The sequence below is a fragment of the Cyanistes caeruleus genome, chromosome 14, assembly GCF_971803275.1.
Source record: "Cyanistes caeruleus chromosome 14, bCyaCae1.hap1.1, whole genome shotgun sequence".
NCBI lineage: Eukaryota > Metazoa > Chordata > Aves > Passeriformes > Paridae > Cyanistes > Cyanistes caeruleus.
Genome location: NC_141714.1, coordinates 16,590,326 through 16,616,185, shown reverse-complemented (window position 1 = coordinate 16,616,185; position 25,860 = coordinate 16,590,326). Strand labels below are relative to the sequence as shown.

The window sequence follows — 25,860 nt, the reverse complement described above, 5'->3', positions numbered from 1 at the left end:
GACGCACTCGTACTTGACACTTGTATTCAATTTAGTTCTGACATTTCAGCTGAGGTTTTTTTGGAATTGTGGATTAAAACTTCCCACCTAAACATCAAGGATTTTACATAAAACTGATGAATCTAAATGTCTAAGTATCAATAGAAAAATGATCCCTTCTCTCAGGTGATTAAATGTATTGTATTAATGTGTGCATAACGCAGAATCAATAAATAATGAATTACCACTGATTGTAATTGAATGTTTTCATAATTTTATTGTCAGCCATGATAAATAATCAGTACATTTATACTGCATTAAATTAATTAGTGTGTCATTTCTATTACATACATCAGCAGTGAAGTAATGCAGTGACATCTGTTTCTAATGTTTTAAAGATGTGGTATTCCTTATTAAGTAAAAGGAAGAGTTATTAGAGGTATTTCCTGTGATTGGCAGTTATACTGGTACAGTCAAGGGGATCAAATAAAGGAACTTGCACTCTTGGCAAATGCTGCGTTTCAACCCTTAATGGCAGCAAGTAACAAGGACTGGAGTGGATTTTGCTTCTTTAGGATTTCAGAAAATCCTGTCTAGCTTTCTAGAAAAAGTAAGAGCAGATCCCTTCTTCCTGATACAGTTGGGAAGATTCTAACATGCAAAACAATTAAAGCTCTACAGAAGAACCAGGCATCCACATGCATTTCTGTATCCATTTTTCTGTCTCAGGCCTCTGTATATACAAAGGAATTCCCTGCTAAGTGCTCATTAAAAGGTCAGATTAAGCCTTTTTTGGCTGTGATGTTCTTACATGGAAGTATCTGGACTATTGGGTCTGTAATCTTTCTTGGAAGCCACACTAATGTGATGTATCTTAGCTTTGTGCTGCTGTTCATTATGTTACCTGCAACAGAAAGAGGAAATTGAGGAGATGTTGCAAACACAGGAATCAAAAAGAGAAGGAGTAGAATAGGAGGAACAGAATAAATGGAAGGGAATATACAGCAAATAAGCATGAAGCAAACTGTGCCAGAAGGAGGGTGGGTTTCTAAATGACTCCAGGTATTATAAATGGGGTGATATGAGTAAAACCCACTGAGCAGCAAGTTACAGATGACAGAAGTAGTCTGGGGTTCATGATTAATGCTGTCTTTTCCATGACACACATGGTCATCCTTAACTTTTCTGTACCTTACACCATCTTTAAAAAGAAAATTGGAAAACCTAATGTTAGAGCTTACCTGACAAGAGTTCTTTATCCACAAAATAGTTTTTAATTTGAATCTTAAATTTTTCATACTAACAATGGGCATCATGATATTTAAGCAAAATGAAAACAGTTCAGACTTTTTTTATTCTTTCCAGTGGAAGTCTCACACATTGTTTCTGACTCATCACTGACAACTCTGCACAGATTTGGCTTGGTGGTCTCTGGGCCAGCCATGTGCACTCAGCAGTTTGTCCCCATGGCTTGCCCTGGACAGGGAGCTGTGGCTGGTTTGGGAGAGCCTGTGTGGCCAGCACTGGGGGCTGCTCACTGGCAGGGTTGCACATTTAATACTCTGTGATCTTCAATCTCTCTCCAGCCCAGGTGAGACAGCGCCCTGAGGCTCCCTCCATGCACTGAGTGTGATTTGGGGCCTCCTCTTTGGCCAGCCCTCGACAAACACAGCCCTTGAGAGAAGTTCTGCAGTTCACAGCGCCTGCCCTGTGCTCCCAGCTCATACTCTATGTGAGGCATGAAGGATGTGACCATTTACTACAGACCCTGAGATAAATAAAGCACAAACATACTCTCTAAAACAAGGTCCCATCCACTTTTCCTATTCATCAAAATGTCACTTGTGTTATCACTGGAGAGATGTGACCTGCCGTGTTTGGCACTATCACTTTTTGTCTAACACATGTGTAAATACTGGTTCTGAAAGCCAGAAGCACATTTGTCATACAAAAATGTGAGTGGTCCTTTTAAGCTTGTTCCAATGAAATCCATGAATACAAGATACAGACATTGCTAATGATCCTCCATGTTAATCTGGATTTTGATTGAGGAGAGAGAGCAGCAAAAGATCAGGACCTTAATGGAACAAGGCTGTTTTACAGAAGATACAATCATCATTAATGTTCAATGTTGTTTGTACCTTTTCTTCTTCAGGAAGAAAACTTTATACTATTAGGTGTGTACTGAGGTTTAAACACACCTCATAGCAAAGCACTGTGAACACAATTCCATGTGCTTCAATATATTCAGTAAGTCATCAGACCCAAATGCTCGTTACTATTCCCAGAGGAACAAGATTAACCTCATCTCTCCATATTTTCAGGTCAGTTAAAGAAAGCAAAAGTTTTCCGGCAGTGTCTGTCTGAGCATCTCAGCCCTAATCTGAAGGCACCACCATCTAGTGGGATAAGAAGGTATTTAATTTTCTTTACGTTTTTTTGGTACTTTTAAACGTGGTCATCACATTCTACTTCAAGTACCAAAAAAAAAAAAGTTTTTGGGTTTGTTTTTTTTTATTTATTTATACATATAAGGCTTATGTGGCCTTTCCATTAATTCTCATTTCCATTTTAACTGCAAAGCATTTTCCAATAAAAACCTTAGAAGTAGTTTCCTTAAAAATAGTTTTTCATAAACAGAATTTTATCAATGAGAAAACAATTTATAGCTATCCAGACTCAGTGGAAGTATAATTGATTTATTGACAAAATATTTCCAGTATTATATTGAATCTACTTTGTGGAAATCCAATTGGCAGAATTATTAATATTATGAAAGTAATCATCTTGAGCTCATCTTTAAAACCAATGTGTATTTTAGGCAGTAAAGATCCGTCCATGCAGTTTTCCACAGAGCCATTAACTGTACAGCTTTTGGTTGTAAGCAGAGTCTGACCATTAAGTCCCATCTAAAATAAATTCCCAAGCTGAATGCAAAGCATTCCTTTTACCTCTAAGAGTGACCATTTATTGTACTTTGCCCGTGCTAATATCCTGACTGCTACCTGCTCTTATTTGGTTTTCCTTTCATGCATTTACAGTTGGGCAGGGTAATGGCAGGGATTTTCTGTGGGGGAGGGAGAACCATCAGGGTGAGCAGAGTGTGTTCATTTGGCTGATTTTTACCACAGAATGTGTGCATCTGCAGCTGTTATCCTAAGATGCCTCCTTGTGTTCAGGTCTCATTGATCTTGTTACAGCATTTCACACACACAGGGATAATTGATTTACATCATTCAGGAGTCCAGATCTTTTATAAGCGTGAGAGTAAATATTAAGAAATTACCATATTTTAAAATTCTATAGATACTTTGATTTTTTTTACTATCTAAACCAGTAATGGTATAATAAAGATTTAAATACTTCATTACACAGATAATATTTTAGTATTCATAATGTGGGCCTGCTTCTGTTTCCATGGAAGTGAGTGGTATTTTTATCTTGGATACTACTAGACATTTCAGTGTCTTACTATCTTCAAATTATAGAAATCTTATTGACAGAAATAGTGATCAATGGGTATTTTGCATTGAACATCAATTTTATGATACTGTCTTTTCAAACACTACATTTCTTCTGAAATCCATAAGGTAATGTCAATCTGCCAGTTCCTACTGAAATCAGTCTGGAGTTGTGAGTAAAATTCAATGGAACTGGTCCAAACTGGTTGAGGTAGTAAATGCCATTTTGACCCTTTGATCCTTGAACCATGTGCCTTCGAAGGTTTGAATTTCACTTAGAATGCAAACTTAAAAATAGGTAAGTACTTTCATTTGGGATACTATTTGCAGCTGATGAAGTCCAGGATTCTACCTCACACTCCTTCGAGGAATAAAAATCCCACCTAAATAAGAAGTTTGGGGTGTACAAGGAATTAGGGAGACAGTCTGGAGAGAACAGGTATAGGGAAGTTCAGGGCAGTGATCTACACAACTGCTGACTCCTGAGTTCACACAGACCTTGCAAAAGCCTCTGAATTCTCATCCATTTTTCAACTCCCTGAGGAGTGAGCCTGGTCCTGAGGCCTTCTTGCCACTCTGCCAACTCTTGGGTCACTCTTCTCACAGCTCTGGTGGAAGCTGAAGAAAATACTATGAACCTAATTTTATTTTTTTTTAATAAAAGTAAGTATTGAACAAAATTAGCTCCAGGATACTCCATAGTTCTTTATAGGAAGTGGAGGGAAAGGTCTCACTGAGAACTCATTCTGCAATTTTACCTGTCACAAAGCCTGAGCTGGGTAGGCTGAATCCACAGTAGAATTGAGTCTGTCTGAATCTCAGTCAAAGCAACTCAGACTGAGATCAGAATCAAATATTTAAGAGCAGGTTTTGTTTTTAACTTGACCAATCTCTGTGTCTCAGTATGTCCTCTGAGCTTTTGGATAAAGTCAAATGAAAGAAGCAGCGCCTTTCTTCATCTTCAGGAGACATTATTGACTGTATCTACCTATTTTTCCTCTTTCTTACTTTCACATCAAGGTTGATGTGACAAATATTGATAACCCAGAAAAATATATGTAATCCTACATAAACCTGGTTTTATATACTTTAACTTCATTGCCTTTCTGATGGAATTACCAGTGACTTGTGGAGGCATAAGGATGATCAGGCCATGAATTGAAGGTACAGGTTGGAACACCTGTGATCATAATTATTTAATGCATAACCATCCTGGAGTTTTTTTTTAAATTCTCCTTGCCCATATTTATAATGTTAAAACCTGTTAGTACCCTGGGAAACCATAACTGATATCTTTCATTAGTATTATGAATTTTAGAGTATTTTGCATTGAGGAGCACCGTAAACTGAAAGTATTTCTTCCAAATTTTTTCTAAATGGATGTCTTACAATTAGATTCCATTATGATTTTAAATATGACAAGATCTTCCCTATTTTTTCCCACAAGGTCTATGAATATAGAATAAAGCAAGGTTTAATAGAGACTTTGCAGTGTAAATATTTTTCCCTAAAATGTAAATATACTATATAGTTTCAATTTTAAAAATGGAACTGAGTGTTCTGTTTTAGATAGTGGTTTATTTTATATGATCAATATGAAAATAAAAAGGTTTTCCTTAGAGTGATAGGACTTCAGACACCAATTTCCTTTGCTATTTTAATAATGAATGTTGATTGAACACACTGTGATCACTTCAGTGCATGAAATTAGCCAGGAATCCTGGGTTTGCTGATATTTTCCATTAATTGAAACTTATTTGAATCCAGCATCTTTCAGTGCAATTCTTTTCCATACAAAATTCATGTTAAAAATTCCAATTCCTGGACATAGTGAGGAAACTTGAAAGTCTGTCTTTTGGCCAGAGGATTTCCATGGCTGTGCTGCAGCTCATCAGTCATCAGTCCATCTGACAATTCCTCCATTTTTTTTTCCTAAATGCCAAAATATTACAAGCAGCCACTCAGGGAAATCCTTCCAACAGGCTCTTTTCAGTCCATCTCTTGGGCAGAGGCAGCTCATCTGTGATTTTTCACAGCTCCAAATGTGTTTTTTAAGGTATCTTTCTGTGTAGTGGCATGAACGTGATTCTGTTCATCCCAAGAAAACAGGAAAGACACCATAACTTAATTGAACAAAGACAAGTAAGGCCTCCCATGGAATCCATCTTCCCAATTCCTATTTAGGGAATTCCTGGTCATGCAGGAAGCCATCTGAAAAGAGGCTATCAGGAAACTGCCATCTGCAAGGCTTCAGAGAGCAATTGTTTCCACAAGTCACAGTAACTCTGGTCAGAAACAGGATTTTAACACTTGGTTCACTGGCCCTCATGGAAGACTAAAGGAACAAAATAAAATGAAAGATTAAGTTCTGGAGGATCAAGCCCTGTTTTTCACAGATGCCAGGTATCAGGAATTGCAGCTATCACACCAGCTCTGATGATCCTCTGTTGCAAAATGCTATTCATAGTCATTTCGAAGTCATCAGGGAAATGGGAATTATGAAACTTTTATTTTGCTATGCACAGTATACAGCCTTTGTAGTCTTGATTGCTCATCTCTGGTTTGATGTGATATAAACTCTGGAAAAAGGAAACTGCTTTCACCAACAAATATTGTGGATCTCAACTGTTCATAACTGCCAATACTGACAAACTCACACAATATAGATTTACTAGTTGAATAGACACACAGTTTACTGTAGCAACATTACCAGGGAATACAGAATTAAATCCCAGATGGATCAGTATCCATAGTGCTGAAATACAAACAATTATTAGGAACTTTGGAAATCTTTAGGAGCTCAGTGTCTACATACAGTCCCAATTCATTAATGGACTTTTTGAATGCTACCCTCACCTGGAGGCACTACCACTTAAATTAGTTCATCTACTGATTTGTGTGCAACTATTGCTGTTTAACATCCCTTGTCTGGCTCAAAATGCCACATTTAGGTAGCACCTCACTATTTAAAATCTCTTTCTTTGGAATATTTTAAAGTGCCATCCCACAGTATTTATGTACCTGTTTTTCTGTACAATTCGATTACATTTTATTGGAAGCAAAGAAGGATGTATGTAGTACTTCTAGATCTGACTTCTTTTGAAACATTTTTCCACCTTTTAAGAAAATTACAATAGCTTCCATGAAAAGTTCAGACTGAAAAAAGCAAATGAAAAACCCCAAGCACTAAAGCACAAAACAGAAAAGAATTGCACTGACATGTGAAATGTGTTAAAAATTCTTCTTTGAATCAGTCATTTAGACATACAAAGATAATGATGATGATTATGATGACAATAATTATAATCAACTAAAATTTAAATTCATCCATTTTCTTCTATGCAAATACCAATTATATTTCTTTTCTTTAAAATGAATGTGACCATTTTAAGTAGTTATTCTTGCAAATCTTCCTAATAATCTGCCTCAACATTGACAACAGCACAGCATTCTTCTGAAGTGAGGGGGGAAATTCTGTCTCTTCTGGCTTAATGGAAAGGCCAAAATGAATTCTTTATATAGAATTAATATTCCCAGTGTGAGAAGCTACAGCCTATTCCTTTATTTACTCCATCAAACAGAGGAAGTGCTGCTCTTAGGTGCTAAGGGAGGGCACACCGTGCTCCCATTAGTTCTTCTCTCTGGGTTCTGAGCCATTTCAGGCACAGAGCTGAAGTAAAAATAATGGCTCAAAGTCTCCTTGCCCCCCTCAGAGATTCTGTGGTGCAGAATGCCTGAGAGAGGTGGTTCAAGTTCTAGGAATAACTACTGTGCTCCTGGAGAAGTTACTTCATGGAAGAGCTGTGCTGCATGGATCTGGGATCTGCTAAGCCAACATCTTACCCTGAAAAAGATGGTGCTAAGACTAAACAAACTAACAAACAACTTTCTAATGAGTACTGTGCTTTATGATTTATTACATTCAAATGAAAAACTGTTATTCAGACTACAAGATTTGCCCTTTAATTGTCTTCACTTTATATATTATCACTTTAAGAACACACAACCTGGAGAAAACCCTGTTATCAAGGCAATGGGATTGAAATTCAGGTTGCAGACAGGGCCCCAAAAACAGATTAAAATGCAAACATCTTACCAAAACTTTAAATACTTCAATATAGCTGGCCCACATATTGCTTACAGTAGAAGGATTCTTTTCCTAGACATATAGTTTAATTAAAGTTTAATAAGTGCAATGTGGACATCTTCTTTTCTGCAGAAGAAAAGGCAGCATTTAAATGGAGTGTGCTATGTTTGGATTAATGAAAAATGGATGTTAAATCCTGAGTGTCCATCCTGAATTCTCAAAAGCATCACACATACATAGAGTCTGGCACCAGTTTACAACTTCTGAAAGAAAAACAAGAGCTATTCTCATTTCTGTGAGCAAGCTGAGTATAATCTCATTTCGAATGCCTTAAAGATTTCGGTGCACCACTATTGCTACTCTCTGGCTTTAAAATCCTAAAGTGAGTATTTTAAACACAAAACTTGCTTGTACTGTAATGTTGGGAGAGAAATGCTCAATAATGAGGCCTTTGCTGTGTATGAGTTCAGTAAATTCACTTATGAAAGAGGTGATTACACATATTCTGGTTTATAAGCTGATAATTTTCTTTTTAGCCACAGCCCTTTCACAACTTAAATTTGTCCCCAAACCACTCTGCTGCAGCTGACAGACAGTTTCATACATGCCCTTTCAGGCAACAGAGGAAGAGGGTCTGGCAGCCCTTCCCTGGCTGTGTGTACCCTCAGATAATGTTAAATTTCAACCACTGCAGCAGCAAAGCCCAGACTAAATCTCTGTTCAGAGATATTTACAGATCTCTCCTACACAGAGCTCCAAGCAGAGCCCTGACAGAGCCAGCAGTGGAACTGAGGCAAATCAGCCTCCAACAGATATTTTCTCCAAGTAGGAACAGCGTTTTCTTTATAATTTTTAGTCACCTGCTCCCATAATTTCAAAGGTAGTTGTATTAATTTGTTTTTTAGCAGTGTTATCACCAATAGGCTGATTTACCTGAAAGTCAGTCTCTGGCTCTTACTCCTAACTTTCAGATGTCTCTTGGCTACAGTTTGGTGTTGGAGTCCTTGGTGACACGTGTGTCTTCACAAGAATCTCAGCTGGCAAGAACTCATTTCAGCTGAGGCCTTTATAGTCTTTTGTTTATGGTTTCTCTGGTGAAGTCTAGGCAAAAATACTGCATATGAGACACATCAATTCCTTTACTTTATGGACTACTTTAAACCCTTTTAATTATATAATAATATTTATGGGGAGTTTCCTAAGGGACCTTTATCAGTTTCAGAACTTCAAGTCTTGGTTTATCCTCTCTTTTCATTCCAGCCAGGTGCCACTTACGATTTTCAAGACTGGAGAATGCTGCTGTTTAAAAAACACTCAATAATCTTGCACTTGTCATTCTTCTCAAACAGAGAAATGAAAAACTTTCAATCTGTGGCTGGCTGATTTTGTTTCATTTTCTGTATCATCCAGCTCCCAGACTAATTCCTGGGCTTTTTTCTATATTCGTATGGGCACATTTTTAAGTACACATATATATATAAAAATTAAGTGAAATAAAATAACTACTCCTATCTTCTGTTTAAGGCAATATACATTTCACCTTCAGCTGTAATTATGGTTTGTTAACCAAACAGAAAAGACCAAGATGTTGAGGTTGAACTTTGCATGGTAAAACTTGTGCTGTCTGTAATGAAGTAGGAATATGCACGAATAACTGAAGGATCTGTGTTCATGAACTGGCAACAAGTCAAAAGAGATGAATAAAGGAAATGCAATATATAAAAGAATGGGAACATGTCCAGAGAAAAGAGATTAATTTCTTATATAAGCCATAGCCCCCAGATGTGCTGGAAAAGGTACAGTTTTCCTAAACTCACAGAACACAAGTCTGAAAACCTTACTATGCAATAAAACTGCTTCGAGTAATATTGCAAATGAAGTAAGGCACTAACTGAATGTCATTAGACACACTTGTCCATCTTTACTTAATCCTCCTTAAATATTAATAAATTGTAATCCTAATGAATCTTCATTTATTACACAACTTCATGCAGCAGTCTTATATATCCAATCTCTTTCTTTTTTTCTGGTGCTTACTGCACTTCCTGAAGTATCATAACTGACCATAGCTTTGAGATGGAGGAATAGAGAAATATTGGAACTGCCAGGACAGAAAGCATTCAGTTCTGCTTTGTGGCATCCTGGATTTTGAACCAGCCTGAATCTTGGGGCTGCTGCAAAGACTTTCTCCTTCTTTCTGGACACCTGAAGTTTTAGGAAACCCATAAAACCCATAAAACTTACAGGTAATCCTTAATGTAGCTAAAGTGGAACTCAAGTTTCTGTACTCTGCCAGTTTCACTGGGGAGAGCAGTCTTGTCAAAACTATGATCCTGGGTTTTTTTTCCCTCCTTGGTGCTCATTTTGTACAAGATAATTTTGATTGCCATGAGAGACCTATAGAATTTTTGCAGATTGCCATTAATTAAAGATTGAAAAAATAAACTCTTTGCCTTGCATGGTTACAGAAGTCAAGTGATATGTAATTCCCTTTCCAGCCTCTCTAAGCAATCCCATAATTTACACACATCTTTGTAATCAAAAGGGCAACCTCAAAATGAGTTTCAGTGCACCTTAGGAAGAGAATGTGCATTTAATTATTCAGAGTATTTAAAATACATTCAAGTCACTGATCTACCAAAGGCCTGTATCACAAGAGTGTTCATACCACTCCAACTGAGTGTCTGCATCCGACTGACGATTTGCAGTATAGGGTCTAATGCCATTAATATCACACAAGTTATATGGGCATGATTGAGGCTGACCACTGCAAGCTGTGACAGGAAGACAAACTCAGATAATGGTAAGAAAGAGGAAGTTGGAATAAAAGTTGTCTGAGAGTTTAGAATAAATTTGGAAACAATTTTTTCCCAAACACGCCTGACTGTGGGGAGGCTGTTCCCGTGGTTAATGAACAATCAGGACGGTGCATGCGTGAGTGGGTGCCAGTTGTGGAACTGCAAAACTCCAGAGGAAAGCCACTCACAACTGCAGCAGCACACAAACACTGCCTTGCTGCCTGAACTAATGAGCCATTTCGCTGGGATAAAGCACGTTATTCACTGGATGTTTCAAGCAGCTAATGGGCCCGATCCTGCTGCTGATCCTTATTCAAACTGGTACTCAAGGAGAATTAAATTCTGTATCCATTGAGGGAACAATAGAATGAATAATGAGATTTCACACGTGAAATCACTGCAGGATAAAGAGACTACATAACTCAAGAAAATTAAAATTCATCATAGTGAACGTGAAGCATTTGCTGTTTGTTTTTGGTGGAAGAAGCATTTGATCAAATGGTGGGAGACGAGACCTTGAGATAACTAGAAACTCCATAATTCTAAAGCTGATTTGTCCTAATTTTCTTTTGGACGTCAGTGTTCCTACCTAGGAAAATAAAAACACTTCCAGAGCTTATGAGATTTTGCTCAGATTCCTATACTTCTGGAAAGCATTTTGATAGAGTTAGATATTAACTACACAAACTTTAAAGTAAAAAGGGTAGTTCTATGGACGTGTGAAAATCCCAAATAAAAGTCATAAAGTAAAACACTGTGTTTTTATGGAAGATGTTTTGGTTGAGATCGAAGTTTGAAAAGTTGCTCACAGAAAAAGTATTTAGAACTGCTGTAAGTGGAATTTTAAAAGTATCTTTGTGTGCTTTTATGAACTGCTATTGCTAAAAATTCTGTATAAATCCTCTGCAATACGTAGGATTCCATAGGTAGGAATTACTTCATAAAATATAGGGGAAAAATTATTCAATACAAATGTTTAAAAATTTACATTCAGTTCTTCAGTATGCATTTTGGAATGCATTTTGGCAATCCTAATTGATGAGACCTAGTTTAAGAAAATATAGGAAAATTCAGTAATCAGGGCACAGGATGTTTAATTACGTTGGTGTGCATTTCTATTTGTTTCTAATGTAGAGGATCTATTGGTGAAATGAATGCCCATTTTGTGGTCTGTTATGCAGAAAATGTTTAATCCAGTGTTTGATTTACTCTGTTAAATCTTCTTTATTGAATGTGCTTATTCATCCATGCAGAATTGGGTATGCTGCTTTCTGTTAATATGACATTGCAATTAAATAGCTAAAGAGAAAAACATGGCAAGACATTTTCTCAAGGCCCATGAAATTCTCATAAAAATTATTCATACTTACATATTTCACTTCTACATTTGCTGATACTAAAACTGCAAACTACAGAGAAATATTTTGGAGTTGTGTGGGACTGACAAACCTTGCGGTTAAAGATCCTGAATAATCATTTTTGTCAAATAAAAAGTACTAAGGAGGATTTCTGGTCCAGTGGATAATGACTGTCATCACGAAATAGGATTGCACTGATTGCATCTTATGAATGAAGCTAACAGGAACTCACAGCACCAAACAACAGCATTTTGTGGTGGGATAAATACTTAAGCACTTGAGAAACAGTAAGACATTGACAGTGAAATAGCTCTGCTCCAGTGCAGTCCTAGAAATATATTAAACAGTAACAAAAGGGTTTCGTGATGATGTTAGACTTTCCTGAGTGTGCCTTCCCTCAGTAGGAAAAGGATGTGTAAGGGGAGTTTGTCTTATCTAACCAATATAGTGATGCTTTGTTCCTCAGCACAAGACATTTAGGTCAGGGATGATCCAGCATTGTGAGAATTCTGCAGCTATATTTCTTTTACATGTTAAAAAGTAGAAACAACAGCTCCATCCGTGGAATTGCATGGGAGCTGCACAATGGAAGTTTTACTCAAAACCTCTATGGGACAGTTGGAAACATAAATATAATAAACATAAGACTTAAGTCCTTTTCTGTCTGAATTTCCTCATTTTCTCTGTTACATATTTATCAGCACAGTAAACAAGGGCTGATGTTTAAATCTCTGTATTTTGTTCTTACCTGGTTGGATGTTTCCTGCTAGACTGTTTTCTGTGCTGCACTCTGCTCCAGCACGTCTGGCAGTACCACAGGGGTAATGTGGCCTCTGGTTTCCATTAGTCACTTTTTACTATTTTCACTATTCTTTTGCTATGGGAACAAAGAGCTTGTAAGAAGGTGTTAACAGGCTGCTAGCTGGTTTATTGTTATTATTGATTTAAGGTGCTAAGACTTTAATATAATCATACACAATGAATAATATTAAGAGATTAGTTTAAAGCCATATAAGCCATTAAATGCAAAACAAAAAGAAAAACTTTCCAGAAATTTCCAGCATATTCTGGCACAGGTGTTCTGTGCTGAGTTATTTTGCCTACTTGCTGTATCTGGCTTTTTCAAATCTGTAGTTTTAGTCCTGCTGCTCTTACACTCAGACTGGTGTTATGGGAGGGGCAACTCTGAAGCAGGAGATTCTGGATTTTATCCCTAATTCCACTTTTCTTTCTTTGTAAGATGAAGGAAGAGGCTGAGCAAGACTAAAGTGTGACTTTGGGCTTCAGAGGGAAAGAAAGTTAATGAATTAGTTGAGAAAAATAGAAGGGGTTTTGCATGCAGAGAATGTAGTACAGTCAAACATCTATCTGTTAATTAACAAGAAAGGAAATAAAATTAATGACTGATAAACTTTCTAACTAACACTAGTAACTTTCTTTTTAAATCTGTGTTCAACGTGCTGGTTAAAGGAAAAAATATTGCAATTTGGGGGTAAGGGAACTTTTTTAAAATAACGATGAAAATATTTTCTTGAATATATTAATAAGGAGCGGTGAGCAACAAGGTCGAAAAAACAGCAGAAATTGTCTTGGAAACAGTGAATATATAGAGGAAATAACAAAATTGAAATCTGTTGTTTCTGAGGAAATGGTCATCCAAGAAAGTTCAGTGGAGATGAGAACCACAAGATGGTTTGTGTTTGAAGGGACCTTAAAGCCCATCCAGTGCCATGGCAGGGACACCTCCCACTGTGCCAGGCTGCTCCAAGCCCCATCCAACCTGGCCTTGGGCACTTCCAGCTTCTCTGGGCACCTGTGCCAGGGCCTGCCCACCCTCCCAGGGAAGAATTTAGTAATTTCTTCCTGAAATCGACCCGAAAGTGATACAAAAACATGCGTGCTTGCATTGAAGCGATTTTCGTTTGGCTCAGTAGGTGCAATGCCGCTACTAACTAATATAAGTGCCGCTAATATAACTGTAGTTCAGAAGTTTATTGATGGATGTAAGTGCTTGTGTAAGTTGTTTTATGTACGTACGTATGTTCCCTGCTGCATCCTGCATCATTCCTGCGTGGCAGGTCAGGGCTCGTTCTGTGGATGAGCAGGGCAGCAGAGGGGGGGAAGGATGGTAAGACCGAGGGGCGGCGGGTTGCAAGGGGACGAAGCCGGGACATCACCGGGCTCTCCCGCAGCGCTCCGCTCCCTCAGGCGGGGCCGCCGCTCCCTCCCGAGCGCTCCGCTCCCTCGGCCGGGACCGCCGCTCCCTCCCGAGCACGCCGCTCCCTCAGGCAGGGCCTCCGCTCAGTCCCGAGCGCGCCGCTCCCTCAGCCGGGGCCGCCGCTCCCGGTGCCGCCGGAACCCCCGCAGCCGCTCCCGCCCTTTCCGCCGGCGGCGCGCGCGTGACGGCGCCTCCCAAGATGGCGGACAACCTGCCCACAGAGTTCGATGTGGTGGTGGTGGGCACCGGTACGGGGCGGGGCGGGCACGGGGGGCAGCGCCGGCCCTGGTAGGGGTCGCAGCTCGAAGGGGCGGCGGAGGGACGCGGGTCCCCGGCTGAGGGGAGGCAGCAGCGTCTGGGGAGGGCGGGCAGGGTGTGCGAGTGGCTGCTGAGGTACCTGCGGGGACGTGCCCGTGACACCGGCGGGGACATTTCCCCCCAGCGTCCTGGGCACTCGTAGTGCACTGTGGGGCTGCTGGCGATTAAATGGCCAGATTTGCTTAGAAATGGAGTTATCACGGAAGGCCGTGTGCGGCTGGCCCTGAGAGGGATTTGCCGTGACACCCGCCCTGTGACCGGCCACAAACCTGCCCCACAGCTGAGATCGGGGGCTCCTTTGGTGCCTCGGAAAGCCTTGTGTGACTGACCCTGCCCCCTGCCAGCCCTTTTTCCCGAGACACCATCCTGCTCGGCAGGTTTGCTTTTGTGCAAGGAAAATAGCTCTGAAGAGCTGAAATTCTGTGTCGTTGCAGTATATGTGCTATAGGCTGATAATATATTTTTCATTATGTCTTGCAATGCAAGTAGTTTTAAGTCTTCAAAGTCATTTTTCTAATCTCTATGCCTGCTTTATAAATAACATAAAACTTTTTGAGTCTTTCCCGTTAAAGCACACTTCTCTGTCTATGAATGATTGCATGTACCAGTCACTTAATTCTAATCTTTCTGCACTTTCTGTATCCTGTACAAGTTCATCCTGCTCCGGTGAATAATGATGGAGACCTGGAGTGTCTCACTGTAACTTACCACAATGTAACTACAAGAGAAAATTTTTAATCCTTCTTCAGAGCTAAGATTCTTGGTGCTTGTGTATCAAAATAGTCTTGAAATATTGGAATAGTTTTCTGTTTGTAGAACCCAATGACAGTGACCTGATTCAGATTGGTCTTGATAAGCCTCATACCTTAAATTTAGTGCTGAGCTCTTGTCTTAAAATGCATCACTGTTTATATGTCCCAAATTTACAGTCAGATTTTGCTTGCCTTAATAAAGAGCTCAGGGTGTTATTTGGAACACAAATGGGAAGGCACTTCTAAATGTTACTATTTTCCATGTGAAATTAGTAACTCTGTTTTTGGAGTTCACTGATCTGTTAAATTATGTACATGGGATTTAAGATTTCTAGCAATTTGGAATAGAATGAATGAGCTCCTTAAAGAAATTGCTGATTCCAGTGTTCAGCAGAAAAAAGCAATCCCCATTCAATGTATGTATAATTGTTTAAAAGATTTCTGATTTATATCTGGAGTTTTCAAGTAATTATAAAACCATACTGCCCCTGTTATTTTGACCAAAATTCTGCTAAAAATGCAAAATTTAAGTTCTTGAGCAAATTGAGAGATTCCTTCTGTGTCTCAACCCTGTTCTGTGAAGTGGTATGTAGTAATGAATCTGACATTTTCATATGTGCTCAGATTTGAGAACATTTTGAGTGTGTGAGAAGACTGGTTGATAATGAGAAGCTGAAGAATCAAACTGTAAGGGTGAAATATTAAACATTGTGTAACATCTGTAATTTTTGGGGGTTCATTCTTTACTGCCATGAGGTAAATAATGTTCATGCAGCCAATGCAGAAACTCAGAGGTTTATTAAAATGATATTGCTGTTAAGCTATTTACTATTCTAGTCACAAAGGTAACAGGTACTACCTGTGCCAGAGAGAGCAGGTCATGTGCAGTCATCAAACCCAATCTTCCCTGCTTTGGAGTGAGGTGTCATATTGGAGCTTTGATGTTGCAGGAGGGAAGTTCTCTGAGCTAAATCCTCTGAGCTAAATTCTCTGAAATATTGCTGTATTTTGGGGGTATTGATTTATATTCAAGGATGCCTTTTTTCCCCGCCTGTAAAGAGTACTGCTATAAGTAATTCCAAGATCCTCAGAATTCTGCACTTTGGGAGATTTTTTGTCTTTGTATTCCTTTGCACTAAGAACATACATAAGTGGTGATTAACACCAGTGACTGACTGAGGGTTTTTTAATCTGTATTAAATTTCTCAGTATGGAAGATTGTTCAGACTAGACTTTTCATCTGCCTTCTATTTGGGAAGTGACTTCTGAGGGAATATTTTAGCCTAGTCTTCAACTCTCTGGTTTCTAATGCTGTCATAGGTGCTGAGTGCACGTATGAATATCTGATTGTCATACCATAATAACTAGACTGTTTGTGTGTAATGGTATTTTTAATGCATAGTAGTAATTTTATTAATTTCTGCATGTGTGGCCTTTTCCTGGTTTTATAACTTGTGCATCTATTAAATTTAGTAATTAGACTGAGTGGTGACGTAAGATTTGAATTCGTTTTTATTTCAGGCTCATTTAACTGTTTCCCTGTAGTAAGCTTAGTGTGAATGGAACCTCAACTAAATTTTAGTCATCAGTGCTTCAGTTAATGTCTAGGTTCAATTAATTCATCAATATTGCTGTGGGAATTTTTTTTTTAGAAGAAATTCCTTTTCCTTAGCTCAGATATTTTCTTGCACGAGTAAATTAAGAGCAAGGTGGATGTGGGTACAAAAATACTCATTCTCATGGGTCTCAGCTGAAGTTTCACTACTATCATGGAATTTACATCCACAGTTCTAAAGAAAACTGGATTATCCCATGGCATGAAACTGGTGAGCATATCTTAAGGTTTTTTGATGGCCAACACAATATGAGAAAGCTGTTATGACATTGTTTTGTTGCTCTACTTCCTTGAAGTCACTCTCCCCTCCCTGTCTCCTCCAGTCTCTCATATCCCTGCTTTCTGAACACTGTGCTCGAGTTGTCCATCAGCCAGGCAGGAGTGGGTTTGTTAGATGGTTCTTGGCCAAAGCAGATACTCTCCAAGATCATCAGTCCTCAGAGCAGATCTGCTATTTGGGGAGGTCTCTTCTCTGTGACTTTTATTGGTCTGAAAGCAGAACTGGGGGTCAGTGGCAGACCTTTTGTCTTCAGACAATTGTTGAGTAGGAAACTTCATAGGCAAAACATTCAGCAGTGTTGAGTTTAGGGCAGAAACCCCTGCAAGTGCCAAGATTTGCACCTTTGTGGCTGTGCAGAGTGGTGTGGATACAGGTGCAGGGTCATGTTTACCTTGGCATTTCTTCAGTGAATTGGATTGTATTCAGGCTTGACTTCTTGTCTCTGACACTCCCCAAGACCTCTGTTAACTGCTGGGAAAGTTGTAACGGATATGGCTCTTTGAAAGGTGTTGTATTCACAAGTTTGTCTGCCAGTAATTCTAATTTTTTTCTAAAAAGGAGTTATTCTTTATAAAAGCAGTCACAGTAAATATTCTAGTTCTATGCAATTTTCTTTCCATTCTGGTTTTCAGTGGTTATAAATAACACATGAAATGACTTTCAAGGTAGAAAGCAGGAATCCATTTTGAAATATTCTATAAAATAAAGAGTGATTTATGGTTTCATATGATTTTGGCTGAAAGCACTCGGGCTTTGCCAGGTCATCAAAGTCCTGTCAGGAGAATCTATTATTTATTGTTCGATATGCTGGGAGTGGTGTAAGTACTTTATGTTTATCTTATGTAAGTGTAGTGTGTTAGGAAAAATCACTCCCAGATACTAACACAATTTTTAAAATATACCTCACAAAACTAACCCAGATATTACAGATGTGAATTTTAAAGTAAATACTGAGGATTGGTATAAAAAAATAATAATTCCTCATAGTTTTATTGTTGCAGTGTATTTTTAGAATGTGACGAAAATATTTCCTAATACATCTTCTGGGCTGATATTTTGGTTATGTTACCTTATATAACTGCACAGTCTTCAGTTTATATCAACAACTGTTTAGAGTTGATGAAAGCTCAATGGAAAACCAGCTGATGATGGATATTTTTTGATGTCAGTGGTCATTGTCACTGTGGTGGACTAACACAATGGCACTGACTTGCAGTGTTGATGTCTGGGAGGAAATAAATAGGCTCAAGCTTTTATAATCATTTGTAGCTAAGTCATTGCCTGTCCATTTAAATGTCAAACAAAATGAACACTGACTCACAGTCCTGTCCCATGTCCTCTCTGTCTGTGTCCCCCTCTCATTTTTTCAGTATTCTCTACATGTAAATATACCTTTATCTTCTTTACTGATTATTTTAACCTGACTGAAATGGAGGGGTTGTGTTCTAGCCTGGCTTCCAGTCTGAGTTTTGGGGTGTAGCAGAAGTGCTGTTGTAGCTGCCTGGGAGGTTTAGGCTTCCACTGGTATCTCAGGCAGGTTTCTTTCCCAGACACCATGCAATGTCCCTGGCTGCTCTTGTGGGAAACTCACTGTTCTGTGAACTCTTTGTTGTCCTTCTCAGCCTGTTTGTGTTGTGCAGCTTTTCCAGATTATATTGCTGATCTTACAGAATCAGAGCCTGTAGGACTCCTGTGACTCTACTGTGAAAAATACAGAGTAGGTCATCTGCATATCAAGGTGAAAAACTCCTTTAGAAAAAGGCTTAGTAAGGTGCTTTGAAATTCCAGTCTGAATGAGGAACAGTGGAAGGCCAGGTTTGTGTATCCCAAGTGTGGTTCCAGTGCCTGGAGAATGGCAGAGAGCTGTGGGTTCAGTGCTGCTGCAGGCGCTGCTCTCTGGGGGGAGAGAGCTGTGAGAGAGCCCTGCAGGTGCCCAGGGAACCACTGCTAAGGCAGGAGGAGAAACTTCCTAAATACCCTTTCATGAAATATTTAAAAATGTATAAGGAGCAAGGAGAGCAAGCTCTTTTCCCATGGAGAAGCAGAAAAGGAAGTGAAAGTATTAGAAGGCTCGAGTGAAAATAAAACTCAGTGTGTGTCTTGCTATACAGATCGTTCCATTCAAGTGCTTTGCTTTATTTGCTGCTATTGCTTTAAACCAAAGATTAGACTCAGAGCTGTAGTACGTGCTCAACGCTGTTCAGGGAGCACTGCTTGGTGTGAGTATAAGTTTTAGTAAGAAGTTAAATTTTTATTTCAAGCCTAAGTGCTTGTATTCCTTTTCTAAATAATGTTCATTTATACCAACTGTGAGATTGAATGGTTTTCATTGCCAAGTTCCTCTCATGAGACACAGACAACTGTATGAAATTACAGTATAAGAGAAGAAACTTTTTACTTGTGCCTTTTTTCTTGAACAGTAACATGTTATTTCTTTTCTTAGTGGGTTGGCATTTCTGTGCCATACTCTGTAATGCAGAAGTATTTTCTGATACAGCTCTATATGAGCAAATATTGAAATGAATCAACTGAATCATCTTTAACGTAAAATGTTATATACAAGAAGTATTTTCATTTACAGTAGAATTATGAAATGCTTTTAGATTTTCATATATACCAAAAACACACCATAAGTATTTTGTAGTAAGCTCCTCCAGAGTCAGCTGGTCTTCTCTACTTAGAAGTTCAGATGCAAACAAAATGTATTGCAGCTGGTCAACTGTCTGACTCCAGAAGATTGTTTTGATATTGTCTATGTTCCAACATCTTTATATATTTCCCTTCAACATTTTATATTATGAAAAAGCCACTTGTGATTTATTTAGTAGATGGAGTGAAGCAAATTAAACATTTAAGGCTTTTCAAGACGAATCTCGTGTAATTCAGTAAAAACTTATCTGGATGACTGCGAAACAGTTTGCAGCGAGCAGCTCGGGAACCAAGATGCTCCCACAGATCTGAAGCTGTTTAGTTTAGAAATTGTTCAGGGCAGTGACTGCTCCCTTCTCAAGGCACTGCAAGAGGCAGTGCAGCACTAGATCATCAAGTACAGCTGAAAAGCAGGAGACACAATATGTAAGCCTCAAATTCATTTTTTTGATCATACAGAGGTGAATTATAAGTTTCCATTATTTCATAAGACTTCAGAAATTAATTTGCTTTTAAAACTGAAGGGAGAAAAAAGTTTTCCAACTTAGCAGTTATCTCAAACTTTAATTTTATTGTATTGGAACTAAAAATAGAATTGGTTTTTGGATAAAAAAATAATGTGTAACTGATTCAACAGTGTTCTTGAAAATGAGAGGATGGCTGATTTTGTTTCATAGGGAAGCTCCAAAAACTGATGTAATGGAGATTGTCTTGGTCAGAGGTTGCTGCAAACAACCAGCTGCAGACTTCAAGGTCAGCTTGCAGCAGCTGCCTCTGTGAGATTGATTGGGCTGAAGCTGCCTTCTGTGTGTCCGAGAGGGCTGGGATGGGGACGGGGCTCAGGCAGAGGCTGTGAGCGCTGCCTGTTGTGTGTCCGAGAGGGCTGGGATGGGCACGGGGCTCAGGCAGAGGCTGTGAGCGCTGCCAGCGGGGCTGTGCTGCTAAACCGCCCTGCTCAGCGCTGAGCCGCTGGGCAGCCTCCTTCTGTCTGCAGTGCTTCCCAGGGCCTGGTACAGAAACATTGCTACAAGCCGTCCTTTCTTCTGAGAGCTGAAGTGGCCATGCCGCCAAGTTCATCACTTTAATTAGAGCTAATTGTTACAATTCAGTCTGCTTGCCACTTTGTTTCTTTCCAACGGGAAGCCAAAGGCAGGATGACTAGGCTGCAGTCAGCATTGTCCCTGCAGCAACACTAGGAACGCTCCCAAGTTGGTTCGCTGTGACTTTGCGGAGTGTTCCAGTGAGGCAGTGAATGCATTGCCTGCTGGATGAGTGGGTGCCAAGTACAACCTATGAAATTCTGCCTGGAAAAACATGTTAGTAATCCAGACATCACTGATGAATAAAATTGCTAATTTTATACTTAGATCTGTATGTAGATGGAATGTCCTACCTAACTGAAATTTTAGATTCATGTTTTCTTGAGAGGCCAGAGAGGCTGATTTAATAGCGCATCTGATAAATGGAAGGTTTGTAAATGAAGAAAGAAGGCAATGGCTTTCAGGAATGGTGATAGAGATATTTCAGATACAATAAATGGGAGCTGTCTCACATAGTAACTAATATGTGTGCTTAGTAGGAAATTATTGGTTATTATTAATTTTTCTAGAGGCAATGATGATTCAGTAATTTGATTGCCGAGTTTGATAGTACAATCTTAGAATCTTTTAATGATAGTCTAAAAGGAGATGTAGATTCTTGTTTCAGTTTTGGTGTTCTTGGTCATCTCCGTTACTGGATCCAAGTCATCAGTCAACTGTCTGTTCACAGACATTAAATATCAGGAGTGATACATGTCCTTAATCCTTTAAGCTGGCCTGACCAGCAGCTGACTGATCCCCAAGAGGGATGAGTAGCAGGAAGTGTTGGAATGATCCTTCATGAGGAAAATAGCCCAGAGATATCCAGGATTATTTACTCATTAGGCATAGGGGAAACTTTAGAATCCAGAGTGTGCCCTGCCTTGTAGTGAGGATCTGAACACATTTCAAAATCTGAATATAATCCATTTTAGGGCTTTTGAGAAATCAGAGTTCAGAACAAAAAAGCTGTTTCCAAGTAGTAACAGTTTCTAAAACTGTTTCTCTGTTACTGAATTATCTGAAGGGGACCTATTTTTCACAACTCTCTGAGCATCCTGAGGGAGACAGTTCAGCTTTCCATGCCATCATTTCATAAATTGCCATTTCTCTAAACAGTCTTTTCCATGTTAGTTTTTTTCCTAGATAGAGGAGGACAATGTATAACTATATTGTAATTGTCCAGAACGTTCTTTCTTGGAAAAGGCATGTTCAGTAACCACCATGCAATGCAGGTCACATGTAGGAGTAATTTGCATTTGACAAAGCTGCCTCTTCTCCCTATGCCTTTGTTTCTGCCGGAGAAGAGAATTCAGAAGCTGGTGCCATGGGACAGTCTTACTTATTTCTTGGATTTCTTGAGGTATTGTCACCCAAGAGCAAAGGGTGTCTCGTTGTGGTAGGGTGTTGGGAGCCTCTCCAAAAGCTGGGATGTGCCAGTCTCGCCTTCGGGCTGCGTTCCTGCTCTTACCACTGGGTATGTAGGGGGCCACAGTGTCTTAGAAGCACAGGGTTGGTGTGGAAAATTGATGCCAGCTTTCAAGAGAGGGGAAGCTAATTCAGGGAACAATTTCATCCAAGGTTAATGGAAGAACAGACCTCCAACACAGTATCAATTGGATCAAGCTTAAAGCAATCAGTTATGCCCTGGTAGCTATAACTCGGCCCAGGTCAGCCAGGCAGCACTGGTGATGTTTTACAACATTTTCTCAGTGGCTTTTATCAATAAGGAAGGAGAAACAAGTTTCTCAATTCCATTTCTAGAGTAATACTCTCTGTGCCCCAATGAGGGAAAGAAAAGCTTTTTTGAGAACTCCAAACAAAGGGTAGTTGTAGATTCTATTCCAGATAGTTTATAGGGGGAGCAAAATGAACCATATATATAAACATGGGGGGACAGCTGAGTGTGGAGCTCTCACATAATGGCTGTGTGCAGCCAGGGTCTCATGTCAGTCCTCAAGTGTGTGCTGCACTTATGGATTTTCTCCTTGTCTCTTTGGTCACAGTGGTCTGTGTTTCGAGCTCTTGCTTCTAAAAATTCAACTCAGCAGACTTTTGGCCATCCTAGGCTGTGAAACAAACATCCCAGGAACTGCTGCAATTGTTCATCCCTCCTCTGCCCCTGGAGGTTAATTCTGTGTTAAACCTTCACTTTCTGTGGAAGGTCAGCAGTGCAAAACTATTTTCACTTTTTCTGCTTTATCAATTCAGTGAAGGATTTTTTTTTAAAAATCCATCAAAAATCATTAAAACCAGAAGATTTGCAGGGAGGTGATAGCTATTTTCCTAGAAAATTTGTCATGTCTGTCTTAAACTTCTTTCTTTGTATTGATACAAGCATTTGTACTTTTGGACATCACCATAGAACTGCTCTCTCAAAAACTGACTTTGAAATTTGATTTGGAAGGAGGTCAGGAGGGGCAAGAGATGATGAGGGCGGAGGTTGCACCTCTTTATTTTGATTATTGTGTTTGCCTTTGCTGGTTTGAAGAGTTGGTGAAACTGTGGTCTGGTGTACCCAGCTCTCAGGGGATGTTTTCTAGACTGCAAGGTTTTATCTGTTGGTAAAGGCACTGTTCCATCTAAGGAACAGACAGCATGGGCCTGCAGTTCTGCTGGGGATGATGTTTGTCATGGAGTGAGCCAGAGCAGATTGTGCCCTTCCACAGCTGCTTTTTCCCCTTCCAGTTCTGTCTCTGCAGTTGCACCACTGCAGCTGCTTCTGGTGCTGCTGGAAATCAGATCAGCCAAACACTTCTTTAATCTCATCTCTTAATTGAATATGTGGCCTAAGTGTCTCCTAATACCACTCCCTAGAGTTTTAATTGCTGTTCCTGAATTACTTGCTTAAACAGCCAACAGATCATTGAAAAAGAGATTTGAGAGAGGTTACCACCACAGAGCTTAGCTGGTGAGCTGTTCTGCTTTTCTGAACCTGCTCCAGAATCCAAGGCATTTAACTGGGCATGTGAAATCTGGTGAGTGGGAGCAGACATTACAGAACAGCCCCATTTATTTATTGAGCTCCAGTGGCATCCTGTGCAATTCCAAGCATGTATTGCTGGTAGAGCTAGCACAGCCTTTTGGTGTGCTTTTTTGCTCTATATTTTTTCTAAATATAGTGAAAGCATACTGATTTGGTAGAGTGTAATTGCATAACGTGGGAGATTTTGATAGGGATACCACTCTAAGGATAATCACAGTCTTTCTGTTCATTTTGAAGTGAACAAAAATACACAAAATTGTTCTCAGGTAATACCTGTCTGCATTACCAAGAGTGTGGTTACAGATCACCCCACTAAGCTGTGGGTATCACTGTGCTGGCAGTTGTTTAATCTGGTTATGATAGCAGGGTATGGAGAGAAGATGCTGGTGCCAAGCTTTAACTCAGTAGTGTTTTCAAGTGGTATGTGCTATAAAGTTATTTAAAAAATGAAAACAAGTGGCATTTAAGAGGGTCAGCAAAATGTTAAAGAGCACAAAATAGTGTTCATTATTTTAGTTACATGAGACTGTTAAAAATTTCAGTGGCTCACATTGCAAAATTTCTCTTAAGTTGCCTGCGTCTGACCAAGTTCTACCATTATTGCAATTTTTAATATATCATGGCATGCTAAGTTCTAAAAACTGCACGTGTCATTTCAGGTTTGCCTGAGTCCATTATTGCAGCAGCATGTGCCAGAAGTGGCCAGAGAGTTCTTCATGTGGATTCGTAAGTTACTCCAGTAATTTCCCTTTTTCAGAGCTAAACTGACTGGAAGGGTTTCTGTGTCTCTGTCAGTGTGGGCTGCAGGACTCCTCTCTCTTCATCTGGCACCAAGTAATGTTATGTTTCTGTCTCTGCCTTATTTTGGGGGTGTTATTTCCATCAATAGAGCAGGCAGTTTTTGGAAGCTAGCTCAGGGATTTGGAACATCAGTGCTGTGGTGAAGGATGCTGTGATGGCTCTTTCTTTGCTACAGGCAGGAATGGCTACAGGTTTAGTGCCTGTGATTCTCATTCCTGACAGTAATTATCCCATTGTCTTTGATAAGAATGACTTGTGTTATTTCAGTTTTTGTTTTCAGAGTCTCTAATAAATAGTATTGGCCACTGGAGTTTGATTCTGTTAGCTATGCCTGTTTTTAGCTATGATGAATATCACCTTTTAACAATGTAAATTGTTCCCTTCATTAATATCAGAATTATGAATTCAAATTTTTCTCAATGTATAAAGAAACGAGATTTGGGATTACTGAAATAGCTGTTAGATGTGCTACTTTGATTAATCTCTTGTTCCCTACAAAGGATCCAGTTAAGTCAGGCACCAGGTATTGCAAACATATATGCATAAAGTCTTTGTTTAGAGTTTACTTGCTCTCATTACCTTGTGTACCTTATTTTATTACTTTTAATCTCCAGCCATGTTTGCATTTATCATAATATACTGCATAGGTGATTATGGGAGATAGTTTTGAAGTGGCCTATTATAAAATACTGAGTTCTGAGTTTGATTTATAAAAACTGTCCAAGCATTGCCATCAGCAGTAGCTAATCTTATTCAAAATAGTCACTTCACTGCAGTGTTGCCATAAATTGCTGTAGACTGATTTTAAACTGAAGTTAGCTTCTGCCAACTAGTAATTGAAGGAGCTCTATTTCTCTGTGCCAGCTATCTGTCTCAATAAACGTAAAATCTGTGGTTCTTCTCAGAGAGCTACATTTACTGTAGATATTAATGAGCTGTTGACATGTGAAATTTCAAGGATATTTGTTAAATGATTTAGAAAAGTAATTTGCAATTTAAAATGTGGAGATTGGCACTTAGTTTAAATTTGAAGCTGCTGGAGAAAGGTAGATCAAGACTAAAAGTGGATTATTTGAAGTGAATATGCTTCCTGTACTAATTGTGCACCTGCAAGGGACTTTCTCTATCCACTTGGTCAAGTTTATGCTTTTGGTCCTTTGTTTATTTGCCTCATTTAATTCTGTATCTGTAGTTAGGCACCAGTTTGGAGGATGAGGCAGTTAGGAGTGAAGCATGTTTAGCTACATTTTGTATTTGATATTCAGCATCTGGAACACAGCATTTGAAAGCTGCAGTTTTATTGTCTACATCCTTGCTCATTGTCTTATCTTTCTACATGGAATTTAATTCAAAGGCAAAGGAGAGTCAAGATGCAGAATATTAACTTCTTTTCTGTGAGAAGTAGAGCAAACTGGGCATGTCTTGCTTCTTGACACCTTTTACCTTCCTTATTTTTTGACTATACTTTGCCTATAGAGC

The 25,860-nt window shown here is 39.2% G+C and overlaps 1 protein-coding gene and 2 long non-coding RNA genes across 3 annotated transcripts in view; 1 reads left to right on the top strand and 2 right to left on the bottom strand.

Moving 5' to 3' along the window:
• Positions 1–230: 230 nt before the first annotated feature.
• Positions 231–8,171, bottom strand: LOC147650598 (uncharacterized). The gene is made up of 2 exons (XR_015276488.1): positions 3,939–8,171; positions 231–883 (listed from the first exon to the last, which is right to left on the bottom strand). It is a non-coding gene; the product is annotated as an uncharacterized LOC147650598 (long non-coding RNA).
• A 249-nt stretch (positions 8,172–8,420) lies between these two features.
• LOC111928561 (uncharacterized) lies at positions 8,421–13,819 on the bottom strand. Its single transcript, XR_002864189.2, has 3 exons — positions 13,721–13,819; positions 12,432–12,560; positions 8,421–8,628 (listed from the first exon to the last, which is right to left on the bottom strand). It is a non-coding gene; the product is annotated as an uncharacterized LOC111928561 (long non-coding RNA).
• Positions 13,820–13,925: 106 nt separating this feature from the next.
• CHM (CHM Rab escort protein) overlaps positions 13,926–25,860 on the top strand; it is a 53,752-nt gene continuing 41,817 nt past the window's right edge. Inside the window, exons 1-2 of the mRNA XM_086850859.1 lie at positions 13,926–14,149; positions 24,240–24,306. Of these exons, the coding sequence (XP_086706985.1) occupies positions 14,101–14,149; positions 24,240–24,306 (116 nt within the window). The 5' untranslated portion in view covers positions 13,926–14,100. The remainder of the gene's footprint in view (positions 14,150–24,239; positions 24,307–25,860) is intronic.